General features: G+C 41.0%; 1 protein-coding gene across 4 annotated transcripts; it reads right to left on the reverse strand.

Moving 5' to 3' along the window:
* Positions 1–5,511: 5,511 nt before the first annotated feature.
* Positions 5,512–16,074, reverse strand: SULT6B1 (sulfotransferase family 6B member 1). Of its 4 annotated transcripts, none has more exons than XM_051615627.1 (8): positions 15,789–16,074; positions 13,237–13,360; positions 9,706–9,818; positions 9,372–9,461; positions 8,269–8,395; positions 7,514–7,608; positions 7,068–7,224; positions 5,512–6,179 (listed from the first exon to the last, which is right to left on the reverse strand). In XM_051615627.1, exons 1-8 carry the CDS (start codon positions 15,861–15,863, stop codon positions 6,049–6,051), a joined length of 912 nt encoding a protein of 303 aa, XP_051471587.1. In that variant the 5' UTR covers positions 15,864–16,074; the 3' UTR covers positions 5,512–6,048. The 4 variants fall into 4 exon arrangements, with proteins under 4 accessions (XP_051471587.1, XP_051471585.1, XP_051471588.1 ...); XM_051615625.1 differs by having other exon boundaries at positions 13,234–13,360; XM_051615628.1 differs by lacking the exon at positions 9,372–9,461 and having other exon boundaries at positions 13,234–13,360.
* Between the last annotated feature and the right edge of the window lie 168 nt (positions 16,075–16,242).

Raw genomic sequence — 16,242 nt, forward strand, 5'->3', positions numbered from 1 at the left:
GAAAGGCAGAAAGGCAGAAAGGCAGAAAGGCAGAAAGAAAGGCAGAAAGAAAGGCAGAAAGAAAGGCAGAAAGAAAGGCAGAAAGAAAGGCAGAAAGGCAGAAAGGCAGAAAGGCAGAAAGAAAGGCAGAAAGGCAGAAAGAAAGGCAGAAAGAAAGGCAGAAAGAAAGGCAGAAAGAAAGGCAGAAAGAAAGGCAGAAAGGCAGAAAGGCAGAAAGGCAGAAAGGCAGAAAGGCAGAAAGGCAGAAAGGCAGAAAGAAAGGCAGAAAGAAAGGCAGAAAGAAAGGCAGAAAGAAAGGCAGAAAGAAAGGCAGAAAGAAAGGCAGAAAGAAAGGCAGAAAGAAAGGCAGAAAGAAAGAAAGGCAGAAAGGCAGAAAGGCAGAAAGGCAGAAAGGCAGAAAGGCAGAAAGAAAGAAAGAAAGAAAGAAAGAAAGAAAGAAAGAAAGAAAGAAAGAAAGAAAGAAAGAAAGAAAGAAAGAAAGAAAGAAAGAAAGAAAGAAAGAAAGAAAGAAAGAAAGAAAGAAAGAAAGAAAGAAAGAAAGAAAGAAAGAAAGAAAGAAAGAAAGAAAGAAAGAAAGAAAGAAAGAAAGAAAGAAAGAAAGAAAGAAAGAAAGAAAGGAGAGAAAGGAAGGGAGGGAGGAAGGCAGGAAGGCAGGAAGGCAGGCAGAAAGGCAGGCAGGCAGAAAGGCAGGCAGAAAGGCAGAAAGGCAGAAAGGCAGAAAGAAAGGCAGAAAGGCAGAAAGAAAGGCAGAAAGGCAGAAAGGCAGAAAGAAAGGCAGAAAGAAAGGCAGAAAGAAAGGCAGAAAGAAAGAAAGAAAGGCAGAAAGAAAGAAAGAAAGAAAGGCAAGAAAGAAAGGCAGAAAGGCAGAAAGAAAGGCAGAAAGAAAGAAAGAAAGGCAGAAAGAAAGAAAGAAAGGCAGAAAGAAAGAAAGAAAGGCAGAAAGAAAGAAAGGCAGAAAGAAAGAAAGGCAGAAAGAAAGAAAGGCAGAAAGGCAGAAAGAAAGGCAGAAAGGCAGAAAGGCAGAAAGGCAGAAAGAAAGGCAGAAAGAAAGGCAGAAAGAAAGGCAGAAAGAAAGGCAGAAAGAAAGGCAGAAAGAAAGGCAGAAAGAAAGGCAGAAAGAAAGGCAGAAAGAAAGAAAGAAAGAAAGAAAGAAAGAAAGAAAGAAAGAAAGAAAGAAAGAAAGAAAGAAAGAAAGAAAGAAAGAAAGGCAGAAAGAAAGAAAGAAAGAAAGAAAGAAAGAAAGAAAGAAAGAAAGAAAGAAAGAAAGAAAGAAAGAAAGAAAAAGAGAAAGAAAGAGAGAAAGAGAGAAAGAAAGAGAGAAAGAAAGAAAGAGAAAGAAAGAAAGAGAAAGAAAGAAAGAAAGAAAGAAAGAAAGAAAGAAAGAAAGAAAGAAAGAAAGAAAGAAAGAAAGAAAGAAAGAAAGAAAGAAAGAAAGAAAGAAAGAAAGAAAGAAAGAAAAAAAAAGAAAGAAAGAAAGAAAGAAAGAAAGAAAGAAAGAAAGAAAGAAAGAAAGAAAGAAAGAAAGAAAGAAAGAAAGAAAGAAAGAAAGAAAGAAAGAAAGAAAGAAAGAAAGAAAGAAAGAAAGATTGCATATGGCATTAAAAGTCATCCACAGAATGAAGAAAGGGACCACCCCATTTATCTGCACAAGTTATTCCCATCACTCTCTGTGCCTGCAGAAAATAAATGAAGAGGGAAGAATATAGGTGCTCCATTTTCATAAGGTTTTTTATTGGTTGGTGGGGGTTTTTTACTTTTCTGGGGGCATGGCTAATTCCTAAGATTACCCTGTATTTAATTTTTTCCTCTGAATAAAAATACACTGCCTATGCATATATCAGAAATACACAACAATGAAACTATTACTTATTTAACTGATGGGGGAATGCTGATGAGTGTTGTAGTAATGAAAATGGCTTCACTGCCTTGTAAAATTCAGAACAGCAGTGAACTCGCTGGAGACCCCACAAGCATATGTCAATAATCTTATATTATTCACAAGTACACAAGCCTCCCAAGACACCAGTTTGCCAGCCTCCTTTCATTTCCTGACTGCTCCTCAACTCCTCACATTTTGAGCAAAGTCAAAGACTAATTTTCTACCTTCCGCAAGCCTCTAAAGTTTTTGCACAAGCCAAATGATCATACGAGAAACTTTCCATTAGACACAAACTCAATATTTTGTCAGCTAATACTTCATATTATCCAATCTACAAGTATTACAAAGTGTAATAGGAATACAGGACAATTATATCCATGAGCATAAACACTTGAATGCAAATAACATTTTAGCAGAGTGCTCCAACAATGAACGCACTCAGACACAGCACTGACACAGCATGCTCTCATTCATAACGCTCTTGTTCTCTCTTTCCTTTGCATCAATCCCAACAATATTAACATCTGCAACATCACTGACCAATCTCATTTCAACACTTCCAGTGTACATTGCCAGTCTCTGCATTTTAATAGTAAAACAGAAGTTGCTAATCCCTAGCAAATGTGGTTGTTCAGACAAAATTCATACCAGTGTAAGAGCTGGTAAAAGCTGTTAGAATACAAGTCCAGTCATTTGCTGTCATAACAAGACTGCAACAACTGTATTTCATGTTCCCTTTCATTATAAATCCATTTGGCATCCTTTCTAATAGCCTGCCTATCCTCAGAAAAAAATTATGTTCCTGTGGATGTCATCTGTGCCCTGTACTTTTGCACTTCTACTGTAATTCAACATTAATTATCTTTCCAATTAATGTTCTGCATAATGCTGCAATATGAAATGTCCTCATTTTGTAAATGAGGAAATTGAACTCAGTTCTGTCTGCTTTGATCCAATTTTATTTTTATTATAATTCAGTACCAGAATTATTTTCCTTTTTGGTTGCGTTATTGGCACCCTGAACACACACAAGGGAGCCATCTTTCGCATACAAAAGATGCTTTTCTTTTCCAAGAAAAACTCAAATTTCTCTTTTTCAATATCATTTTAATATACTTTCCTGCCTTATGACTGTTACTGAACAGCTCATAAGGGAAATGGAGGTGACACATGTACTAATGGCAGCAATTACCAGTTACCATAAATGTAGACATCATAAATACCTACAACTGCTCGAAAATGTTAAGTGTGAAGCAAGTCACAAATGAAAAAAAAAAAAAAAACAAAACCTGTGCTCAGGGTGTGAAAAAAACGCTTCTTTAGAAACCAAATGATCCAAAATATTCCTTAAAAGTGCAGCCAAAGTACCATTTAAAGTTTTGCTGCTGAGCACCATAATAAAAAGCATAAATGGGAAAACATATATAAAGTATAAAATATAGAAACTGAAAAAATATATCCAGAATTTCTCTCTACATCTATGGCTGAAAGAATACATCACTAGTGATTTCCTAAAATGAGGAGTTAAATTTTTCTGTTAGGTTTGAATCTTTTGCTTAGCTTAACTGCTATGGATAGCTGCAATCACTGTGGGCTACTGGATTTGACTTTCAAGGCCACCATTTCAAAGCAACTTACGGTGCTTTTTCCTCCTGAATGTGCTTAAGTGCTTGAGGAAGGTACAAATTCTGCCTTTCTCTGGTGACATTATGTCTAGCTTTCTTCCCTGTTACCACACCACGTGATATTTAACAGAACTGAACCTACAACACAAAGAAAGCTGCAAAAAAATCAGATGTCCCTTACATTCACTAGTCTTATACTCAATGTTCTTTAATGTTCATTATTAACTGGCACTTACTGACTACATGAATACATGCTGAGAAGAATGTGCAGATCGGACTGAAGGAATTTAAAAATGTTACCTATAAAATATTCCCTCAGATAACTAAACAACCTCAGATTAACTACTGTTACTGGTGAAAAAGGTGTAAACATTGTCCTCAACCAGACTTTTGATCATCCTTTTATCAATTGCTTTAGCAATGATCCTGACCTACTGCTGCAGCAGGCCCAGCTGAGGCAAATACCCAAGGAACACTGCTGCTTTTTCCAGTGCCTATGTAAAGCTCCTGGGGAACCTCAGACTTGCTTAGCGACCTGAAACTTTCATTAGTTTGGTATTAATTGACTTCATTCTGATATGATTTTGCTCTGTGTGTTCTATTTTGCTCTTCAAATCTCACTGGTACTCCACTTCTGGTTTACTTATTTTAAGTGGCCATTATTACAACCTTTAATTTTGAAAGGAAATCTGCATGGATCCTTTCTTCCCACCGTGTGAATGCCAGTCTTTGGAACACTTGCATCTTACCTAGTCAGCCTAAAGAACCAACAGCTGGAGGGTTTTGTGCCATCAGTGAGCTGTATGTAGTTTTCATTGTCACAACAAACAGAAGAGGGCTACAACAGAAGAAGATTAAAGAGGAATAGGCCAGGAAAGACAAACAAACAAAATTTTGCAGAGACCTGACTACAAAACTACAATACGTTCCTAACTATGTACTGAAGTTAACCCATCTTAATTATTCCCCTGCCACAGGCAGACTTTTAGAAAGGGATTCTCATTAGCACTGACTGAGAGCTTGTTGCTAACCAAGCGTGCAGCACAATGTCTCACACAGTTCATTTGTGTCAAGAACTCAGGTACCTGATACTTGAGTTTTCAGCCTGGCTAAGGTACATTCTTAGATATCTCTAACAAACACTTCTTCTGCCAAGACCTTTACCACACTTCAGACAATTATTTCTCTGACAGAAACTGACAAACTATGAGGAAGACTAACCTCCCCTACTAGCTACGTTTGCAACTGTGTGCCCATGATCCACATATTCCTTCTCCAGGTACTTTTTCCGTTATATTTCTTCTCTTCTGAGATAAATAAATGCCCCTGGCGGGGAAAGCAAACAGCTGTCAAAGACTGGTGTTTTATCAGCCTCCTAATGGAAAACTGCAGCCTAAAAAGTCAGTTCTCTTTATGAGATGGTTCGGTGTTCAACAGTCTCATGCACTCTGGTCTTCTGGCACCCCACCAAAGGAGAATCATTCTGCCCATGATAATGGCACTTCAAAGCTGCCACACAGACATCCAGAAAAAACCCACATCCTGGCTCTGAAATAATATGTACTATTGTTAAGCAAAGAGTAACCCAGGCAAAGGCTCCATTTCTAGAGTTATGTAAGTAGCACACTTCCTTTTCTCATGTCTTCTCCCAAACAAGTCAGACAGATGGTTACCAACTTCCCTGCCTTGATACTATAAAGAAGTTACTTCCTCACAGTCCTGCCCAGCCAGAAGCTTCCTCATGTGCTTCCTCAATATGCAAAGCAGGGTGGGTGCTCAGGAGTCCTGGCAATCACGTGGACAAAACCTGGTACTCTCAACATGTCTTTCTAATTTCCCCCATGGGTAATCCTGTGTCGAGGTTAAGCAACTAAGCAAGCCACAACCAGGAGGGGGACTTCAACCTCCATGAGAAAGTTCTATTCAAGGCAATCTCTTCAACTGTTCAGGATGAGATCTCACAATACCAAAGGAAAGAAAACTCTTATTGCTGAAAGGGAGAGAAAATTTCCACCACTGAGTTACTTCATTTTTTTTCACACATTTATCAGCACACAGAAAGTAGGAAAAAAAACAAGTCCTTTTGAAATTTCATTTTCACAATTACATTAGAATTTAAAATTATATATTAATCCTATGATCTTGGAAATTAGGAATCAAAACAATACTTCATTATTGTTTTATAAAATCTCTTAGAAAATCTCTTCCAATGTAGTGAATACATTTCCAGTTATTTCAGCAAGTTTAACTACTGCATATATATCCCACACAGGATTCTACCAGGTAACCTGAAATAATAGCTAAAAATCCATTTGAAAAACCAAATGAAGCCAAAGAACTACAGGTCATTTAAGAGAATCCAGTGAATTCAATTATACCAACTGCATAAGCAAGGATTGTTTGCCTAAGTTAAGACAGCAGAAACAGGTATGTAAATTGTAGGGATTTTCAAAACATTTAAATCAGTTACAGTCCCGGTTTCTATTTCATAAAATTTAACAAAAAGCAGCCTAGATCACAGAGGTTTTTTTCTCTACAGGAGCTTCAGGTCTTGCAGTACACGTCGTATTTTAACTTCGCTCCCAGCTTAGTTCCTTCTAAGCATACTTTGAATTTGGCATCCATTTCCTGGTTCTGAGCATCAGTGAAAAGATTTTTCCAGTCTCCAACAACACCTGGAATATAAAGAAAATTAAAATCTTACCCTTGATTGTAAGGACCAAGGAGTATGATTTAAAACAAAAAAACTACCTTGTCTCTCACTATCATATTTCAGGATTTGTATTTTTTTTTCTTCCTGCAAGGAAAAAAATCTCTGACCCAGAATACACATTTGCTGGCCTCAACAGAATGTGAACATAAAGTGAACACAGAGAAGCTACTGGTCTGCCTTGCCAGCTTTGGCATGTAGTAGTCTTGTACAGCTATAGAAGACTATAAAAGATAACCAGCAGTTGTGAAACCAATCCAGAAAGTTCAAAGATGTGGCAGTTAAATGCAAGAGCTTTCTGCTCTGCAACCAGACACTGCCCTAAGCTGCAGTTTACCTTTAATCTAGATTTTGGAGAGCCTACAGTCTGAGGTTTTCTACATCTACAGCTCTAGTTTGATCCATGGCTAAAAGACACAGCTCAACCAGTGAATTGTCTGGATTCCACATGTTGACTGAGAATCATAGGCAATCACAAGAATTATTTAGAAAACCCGGGAAGAAAAATCTGCAGAGGCACTCAATAGACTGAGTGCCAGGCTATTCCCAGTACTCACAGAAGCCAAAATAAAACTCTTCTTTGTTTTCATTGGTGCTTACTGTGTACCATGACTGAAGGGTGTGCTACTTGTAGAGCATTTCTGCTAATGGTATTATACAGGGCTTTAGCAAATGGTACTGGCCCTTGTGATGAAACCAAGTGACAGCATCCTGAAACACAATCAGTATCTCTTGAACAACTCCCAACCTTGAAAATTATACAGAAAGACTAACCATCTACTGATCCAAATTTCTGCCTGCCCAAGAGGCAGTGCTACCATTCAGCACCCTGGCAAAATACAAACAAATTTACCTTTGCGGAAAAGAATGGAGCCAACAGCACCATGAGTCTCCTGAGCCTTATCCTTCACTTCCTGGAAGGTGGCCCTGTCTGCAATGGACTGGATCTGCTCTGCCGTCAGGGAGAAGCCAAAGAATTCAGCTATCTGCTTTACACTGGCAGTCAGGTTCTGAAAGCAATACAGGGAAAGGGAGTCATGCAATATGCTTCTTCTGAAAAAGGAGTTACCCACTGGGGATGTGCATTGCCATAATTTATTAACAATATATACCTTCCTTCCCAGTACACTTCCTGCATTACACCGGAGCTCAGCTTTTGTATAGCCAGACTCAGCTTGTTGCTAAAATGGACTTGATTTTGCTCTTTCAGAAAGCTGTGCCATTTGCTATTAATTTCAGCAAATCTCAGGGAATGGGCTCAGATGTGTTTTGCCTGTCAGCACACAGCACCTGCTTTACCTCCTTCAGGTCTTCATATATTATGGTCATAATATTCTCATCCTCTATGTGTTTGTTCCAGGTAACTGCATGATCAAAATAGGATCCCCAGACGACTGTAAAGAAGAGAAAAAAGCATCACTGTGACCTTCTTTTCTTACTTAGCTCTCTTTGACTGAAGAATTGCCTTCTGTTGTCTTATCAGTTACATCAATGCAAACAAATGGAAGAGCCTGTCCTTTCCATGGTACCATTCCGTACAACAGAAAGACAGACATTTCCTAAGGACTTTTGTACATAAATAGTTTCCACACAGAAATATTAATTTCACTGTGTTTCCCCTCTGTTACTATATTGTCATTGAAATAATCTCTTAAAAGCCAAAGCCAGACATCAGTCTAAATCTAAAATTTGAGTTGCTAATGAGGTGTTTGGCCTTGTGTGCAGAAAAATAATGACAACAAACTGTCATTTAATTACCACTTCAGATCTGTAGCACTTCCTCCATCAGTAAGTGGCAGAATTTTGACCCAATGTCATTGTCAAGCTGCCATGAAATTTCCCCACCTTTGCCTGGAATAGCAAAATACCCAGAAGCAAAGCATCTTTTGGACATTCTCCCAATTCTGGCATTCAGCTGCCTCCTTTATCATGACGTATGGCCATCAGTAATCTGATTATTGCACAGCTGTTTTCCCACTGGCCCCATTTAGTTGTTTTTAAATTATTATTTTTTCTGTTGCTTCTTTGGCTACATTCAGTAACTATAACAATACCTTTCCCATTCATAAACTCTGAGAAGAACTCATCCCAGGAGCTGTAACTGGGGACGCCTGGTGCACTGTTGTGGAAATGGAAAAATGAAACAGCTGTATCCTTAGGGTTTCGAAACAGCACTAGTATCTGGAGTGGGAGAAAGAGGTCAACAATTTTAGATCACTTATTTCCCCTGGCAACCAAAATGAGAATGTAAATAAACATTCTGCAACCAATAACACACTGGGGGGTATAAAATACTTTGTTAGTTAAGGCACGGAGAACAAATTTATAATGTTTTCATAATAAAGAGCTTGTTACTACTTCTAAGATTTGCTTATGTCATAAAGCAACTGTAGAAAGCAGTCACTGGAAAACCTGTAATATTGTCATTTAATACCATCCTGTAACTACCTAAGATGTAAGAAACCATAAGGAACCATTTGTCAAACCCCTGCTAGGAAAAGCTTTGTTCAATTCTCCTTCTGAAAATTGCAGCTGCTACAATCATCTCCCATTTTTTAAAGCACAGCAATAATGTTCCTGAAATGCTAAGAGACTGTAATCCTCAGAGAAGCACAAAAACTTCTGAAAACACATTATACACATTAATTTTTTTTGTCATACACATTATAGGACACATGGAAAAAAATCCCCATCCCTTAACCAATTATTCCCTTCATCTGTGGTAGGTCTCCTAAGTGCTGTGTCTCCATCATTGTTCAGTGACCATGCCCCAGCAATATTAAAGTTTCACTATTGTGACTCTTTGCAAGAAGACAGTCAATGTCCCAGACATACTGCTGCCACATCCATTCCCGCTGTGGACATGCACAGAGAAGAGTAGCATAAAAAATTATAGGGTGACATCCCAGCCTTTTCTGAGGACTGCAATAGCTTCTAGATCTCTTCTTTATATCAACTACAGCACTCCTAAGGCTACTGTAAATTCTAGCAGATGCTAAGCAAGCCCAGGCATCACAAGACTCCCACTGTCTCCAAATTGCTTTTCCTCAGTGCCACCTGCTTGGGTGCAAGGAAAAGATGTGTCCCAAAGTTACTCTTGCATGTTGGTACTGTCAGAGAGATGAGGCTTGTTTCTGGAAAAAGAAAAAAAGACCACCTTAGTTTTGTTCTTGAAAATAGACTTGGGGAGGCAGTCATAACTCAGATGTGTCGCCAAAATCCTTGGAGATGGAATCTGGTTCATCCTCTTTAGAAATAAACAGAAGCGTAAGTGAGAACAGGTTTACTACAGGGGTGAAGCAATGATCTGTGAGAGTAGTCTGAGACAGCCCCTAATCAAAAGGCATTAGTCATCCAAGATTATCTTTTTTCCTCTCTCAAGAGAAATATCTTTACTTGCTGCATGACTTCATTTTAATAACTTGTGTGAGGGAGTGCAGGAGAGAGAAAACAACAGACTTTAAGTGGTTCAGTAGTTTATTTTCACTAACCTGATATTTACCTGGATCTCCACATTCAATAAATGGTAGTTCAGTGCTTACAGGTTTACTCTGGGTAGTTGTAAATATCAAATCACTTAAAATCTGGATAAGCCAGTTCACACCTGCACCAAGAAACCCAAAGGACAAAGTAAAACATACCAGAGGTTTATATCAGATCTCAGAGGCTTCTCATCAGATGGCTTAATTCAGCATAATAGGCAGTCATCAAATAACAATTAAGGTCTCCAACTATTATAAACAAAACAATGTTTTCCATTAATGGGATCCTCAACAGCTTCTTAACTGTGACCTTTCTGGTTCACTTATAACTGGTATGTGGAAAGCACTGGGGGCAGAACTGACTCAACAATGCACTTACCATCTTTTTAATATATTCATAAAACAGTTAGTGACAGACAATAATGAGAGCTTTCCTATCTTTTGCAGAGAAACACCTGGGAAGGGTCTGGATAGGAGAGGGAAAGAATAAGAAAGGAGCTTCACTCGCTCTGCCAAGGAAAGTATCTGCCTCTCTCTGCTGCCCTGAGTCAAGGATGAAATGGAGTCATCTATTCAGTCTCACTGCCAGTGCTTGTCCTCAGTTGTGTCTGTTGCTGTCTCCATGAAGTGCATGACAGAACAAGTGCTAGAAGAGCTGTTATCCTCTGGACACTTGCATCCCTCCCCAGCCCTCAACCTTTGGAAGGGATCCTGTAGCAAAGCCTCCCCCATACCACATCCCGTTCCAGCACAAGCCTGTGGCCAGCCCTGGACCTGTGCCGTGGTGCCTGCTTCCCCACAACTTCCAGGAATGACATTTGCTCCACTGACGCTTTGTCAATTGCCAGCAGGACAGAGCGAGGGAACACGATGTTCACCTTGGCCCAGAGCACCCTCCTTGCATCCTTGTGGGGAAGTGCTTGGAAGGCCTCCGACCAGGCCCACAGAGATGGAGCTGTGGAGCTGCGTGCTGCGAGTCCCCTGTGAACACAGCTGTCAGAGGCATTAATGAGGAACACACAATGCAAACAGCTTTAGCCTCATGCTTTCTGTGGAAAGTTATTCACAAAAAGGAGTAACTTCCTCCTTATGTACTACAAAGTGCCTCAGGATGCTTGGATGGAAGCAACTGACACATGTCATTTATACAATCATGTGTATTCAATGTGTGCACATCATACAATGTCTTACAATACATATATTACATTTATATACCATCCAATAGAATATTTATATGACACTGTATGATTTATATAATTTATATCACTCTCCCATTTATGTACAGACCAGAGCCAAAAAAAAATAAGACTCTCCAAATCCATGTCCTCTGGACATAATCTGCCAGTATTAACTGCATGTGCACAAATACAAGTTTTATTTTAAAGATAAACTGCAATTTATAAACCTACAATTCCTAGTCTCTGAATCCCCTATTGGCTTCTCAACCATGCAGCCCAACCTTGGAAAGTACTGCATCCTGGAGCTCCATCATTCTTCCCCCTACCTCATAAATAGCTTTCTGCATCTGAGTTTTCCTCTCCACTGCATACACCTGAGTTGGGGGAAGTGTTTTATACAGTGAGATCTCACTGTAATTTAACCTTCATAATACTTGATAGTAAAAGAAACAAAGACAATATTAAAGCCTTGAAAGACAAATCTCTTGAAGGGCCTCAATGCAAGTCCTTCATCAGGTATGTTCATGACCATATAGACCTGGCAAATGCCAAAGAGACTGAGCCCTCATGGAAACCTGAGAAGCTGGCAGAGGAAGCCAGACACCAGGTCTCCTGGTCCAAGAAGGAAAGAGACCCGCAGAGAGATTTTTATCACTGCCTGGTGACATTATAGCTTAGTGGGCCCAAGTGTTGCATCAAGAGTAAATAGGGAGCCCAGCAATTTTGGCTTTCAGACTAGGGCAGATAATCTTGTTTTTGTTCTTTATTCTCCTCTCTTGCCTTTTTTTCCCCCACTTGGCAAGCTGTAGAATAGGGCAAGTAATCTATTTAGCACTATTTTAAAGTGTAAGAGCAAACATCTAAGTGGGAGATAATTCCAAAAGATTTACCTGCAGATTGTAGCTACACTGCATGGCACAAATGCAGCATTTTCTCCCCCTCCTGCTTTCCTATCTCTTCCAGGCAACTTCCCATCCATACCCTTCCAGCAGTGCCTGGTGGGTAACAGAGTGCTGCCTTCCTCAGCAAACCATAGGGAGCTGTGTACTCCCTCTCCTACTGAACAACTGGCAGTGGTCTTTGGTAAAACTTCCCGCTGCTGACTTACACAAGCTGCCCAATATTAATAGTATGAGATCTCTGTCTTTATCTACTGATCCCTCTCCCTGAACAGGAGATGCTTACTGAGTTACAAAACCTCAGAGGCAACCAGCACCACAGCTCTGTGTCTGAACTCTCTCAGAAATCGAAGTGAGGGCCAAGTTACAACAATGACCTTTTAGGTCTTTATGGGGTCCAGGTGAACTCTGGACCCAAAGCGAGTGAAATAAAATGCACACCTCACGTTTTGTGCCAGCTCCCTCTCATATTTGCCCTCTCTTTCTCTTGGTTCAGTGTCATGTCTCACAGCTGCTATAAATTCACCCTAAACGCTACAGACGTACTTCCCAAGCACCTAAATACACCATGGTTTCTTTCCAGATCAGCACTTGCCAACCAATGGGAATTCGATGTGCTGAATGAGACCTTGACCTAGGGAACTCTCTGGTTAGACCCCAACTTGACCGCACCCACTACCATGCTAGCACAATTACTTTCTTCCCTGGACCCATATTTTCTCCAACAACTCTAAGCTGCTGCTGCTGCTCAGGTCCCAAAGAAGAAACATATGCTTGAATAGGATTTCCTAGATGAGCAAAATGCATCCCATCCTTGTAAGTAAACATGTCACAACTGACATTTAATAAAACTGATAAAAATAAACTAGTTTGTTGCTTGGCTTTTTTTCACTGCTCCTGTTGCAGGTTTCCTCCTTTTTGCAAACCTAGGACTTGAAGGTTTAGATTTCCAGTATGTCTTGGTCAACACATTTTGCAGTAATACAAAAACCTCAACAAACTGATATTGAATAATGACAAGAAACAGCTTATAATTTTGCAAGTAAATATTCTGTGCCATGTCACTTTCTAACCTTAGAGTCTAATGCATAACTTTACTGCTTGTTACACTACACTACATTACTAACATGTTTTTCAGAATAGTTTATCATAGTGGCAGAGTTGTCTTGTCCCAATGATATACAAAAAAACCTATGCACTTTATTCTCACTTCTTCAGCCAAAAATCTCCTTGAACACAAAAACTCCTTTTCCTTTCAGCAACATGAACCATATTGAAAAGCAGTGCAACAGACTGCTTAATTAAGATAAAGCAGGACAAAAAACTGCTGCCTCTGGTTGTAGTAGAAGTGCTCAATGTCTTCACACAATCCATGACAATCAATTTGTTTTCCTCCTTATTGTGTCAGCTAATAAGCTACAGCATTGCAAACTACAGCAAGCAATTTATAATGTATTCACCACATTTGGGGTAGGACACCAGCAGCACATCATCTCTTCTGGCTTCCAGGTTCTCCAAGGCTTGGAACGTTTCCACGCTGCACACTGTGACAGGATATGGGGTCCCACGGTAGAAGAAGAGCAGATCCTGCAAGGTAAGCCCTTCAGACTTTGCCAATGCTTTATTTATCTCATCAACAAAGGCTCTTTTATCCTCAGCCATGTTTACCACCTTTGGGGTGTGCAATTGTTAGCCTAATGCAATAAGTGCCTTTAAATAGACATTTTTAAGGGGTGGAGTAGAAATCCTTGGCATTACTTCTGCCCTCCCACGAATATGATATGCTTCTTTCTCTCTTCCCTTCCCACCCTTCTGGAAATGGAAGTTGGGCTGACACTATCCACTTACAATATACAAAGCAGGAATTAGTTTAGTAAGAAATCCCACTGTGAGTAAATAATACTTGCAAGTTCAGTCACAAGACAAAACAGAACTGTAAAACAAATCACCCCGTTAGAATGAGAAGTGAAATATTACACCTAATTTTACCTTCTTATGTAATATTAATAGAGAAAAAAAGCACCTCACAAAGAAAATAAAGTCCCTGTTAAGAAAAACCCCAAGAGGTTTTATTTTGGCAATAAAACCAGCCCCATACTGTGAGTTGTAAGGGACCTTAAAGATCACCTAGTTTCACCTTGCTGCATGGGCAGAGATACCTCCCAATAGACCAGGTTGCTCAGCCTCCCATCCAAAGTGACCTTGAACACTTCCAAGGATGGGGTTTCCACAACTTCCTGGGCAACCTGTTCCAGTGTCTCGCCACCCTCACACTACAGAACTTCCTCCTAATGTCTAACCTAAATCTCCCCTCTTCCAGTTTTGATCCATTAACCTTTGTCCTTTCACAACAAGCCCTTGAAAAAAGTCCCTCCCCAGCTTTTCTGTAGGCTCCCTTCAGATACTGGAAGGCTGCTATGAGGTCCCCCTGGAGCCTTCTCCAGGCTGAACAACCTCAACTCTCTCAGCCTGTCTTTGTAGGAGAGGTGGTCCAGCCCTTGGGTCATCTTCATGGTCCTTCTCTGGACTCTCTCCAGGAGCTCCATGTCCTTCTTATGCTGGGGGCTCCAGAACTGGACACAGTACTCCAAGCAGGGTCTTATGAGAACTGAGTAAAGGGGGAGAATCACCTCCCTTGACCTGCTGGCCATGCTTGTTTTGATGCAGCCCAGGCCACAGTTGGCTTTCTGGGCTGCAGGCATACATTGCAAGCTCCTGTTAAGCTTCTCATCCACCATCACCCTCAAGTCCTCCTCTGGGCTCTTTTTGATCCATTTTCCACCCAGTCTGTATTTGCGTTTGTGACTGCCCTGACTCAGATGTAGAACCTTACACTTGGCCTTGTTAAACTTCATGCAGTTTGCACGAGCCCACCTCTCAAGCCTGTCAAGACCCCTCTGGATGGCTTCCCTTCCCTCCAACGTGTTGACCTCACCACATACTTTGGTGTCATCATCAAACTTGCTGAGGGTGCACTCAATCCCACTGTCCATGTCACCGACAAAGATGTTAAACAGCACCAGTCCGAGTACCAACCCTTGGGGAACACCACTCATCACAAGACTCCATCTGGACATCAAGCCATTGATCACGACTCTTTGACTGCAACAGTCCATTCAGTTCCTTACCCAATGAGTGGTCCATCCATCGAATCTGTACTGTTCCAGTTTTGATACCAGGATGTTGTGTGAGACAATGTCAAAAGCTTTGCACAGGTCCAGGTAGATGATGTCATTTGCTCTTCCTTTCTCCACTCATGCCATGACGCCATTGAAGAAGGCCACCAAATTATTCAGGCAGGATTTGCTCCTGGTGAAGCTGTGTTGGCCCTTTGTTTTCCACGTGCCTTAACAGAGCCTTCAGGAGGATCTGCTCCATGATCTTGCTGGGCACAGAGGTGACACTGACTGGTTTATGGTTCCCTGGGTCTTCCTTTTTTTCCCTTCTTGAAAATGGGAGTTATGTTTCCCTTTTTCCAGTCAACGGAAATTTCTCCAGAATGCTAAGACTTTTCAAATATGATGGACAGAGGCACTGCAACTTCATCGGCCAGTTCCTTCAGGAGCTGTGGATGAATCCCGTCAGGTCCTATGGACTTGTGCACCTTTAGGTCCTTCAAATGGTCATGAACCTGCTCTTCTTCTACAGTGGAGAAATCTTCTTTTTCACACTCCATGCCTTTGCTTTCTCTACCTTAGACAGTGTGACCAAAGCCTTTGCCCGTGAAGACTGAAGCAAAGTAGTCATTAAGCACCTCAGCCTTCTCTATGTCCTGCATGACTACGTCTCCAGTTTCCTTCTGAAGTGGGCCCACATTTTCCCTCATCCTCCTCTTATCATTGACATAGCTGTAGAAACTTTTCTTGTTGTTCTTAACATCCCCAGCCAGGTCCAACTCTTATCTGTGCTTTGGCCTTCCTTACTCGATCCTTTGCTTCTCTGACAACTTGTCTGTACGCCTCCCAGGATACCTGGCCCTGCTTCCACTCTCCGTATACCTGGTTTTTACATTTACCTGTGTCCAGAAGCTCCTTGGTCCTCCATGCAGGCATCCATATATAAAATCAAAACTATAAATCAGAAAGAACATTACTGAGAGGGAAAGGCTGCTGCCATTTTATGTTCCCATGTTTATGCTTCACGTTCTAAATACCCCTCCTAGCTCTGTGGGGACTACTCTGCACTAACGCCTTTTTTCACGTTAAAAAGGCAAACAAATGCTGAGATCTCGCACAGCACAAGCTTGTTTCAGCACGCCCATGACAGAACTAGCATCCCTTTCCCAATATCCACAAGCCTTATCACACCTAGCACTTTCTCCTGGCAGGGAAACTGTCTCCCAAGAAGGGGAGTGCTGTTCCACCGGTTGCAGCGGCAGCAGCAGCGTAAACCGGGGCCCGGCCCGCTCCCCGGCCCGGGGGCCCCGCAGCGCTGGCGGCGCCGCCAGGGACCCGGCCGGGCGGGAGAGG

This window comes from Apus apus, chromosome 3 (genome assembly GCF_020740795.1).
Source record: "Apus apus isolate bApuApu2 chromosome 3, bApuApu2.pri.cur, whole genome shotgun sequence".
Lineage (NCBI taxonomy): Eukaryota > Metazoa > Chordata > Aves > Apodiformes > Apodidae > Apus > Apus apus.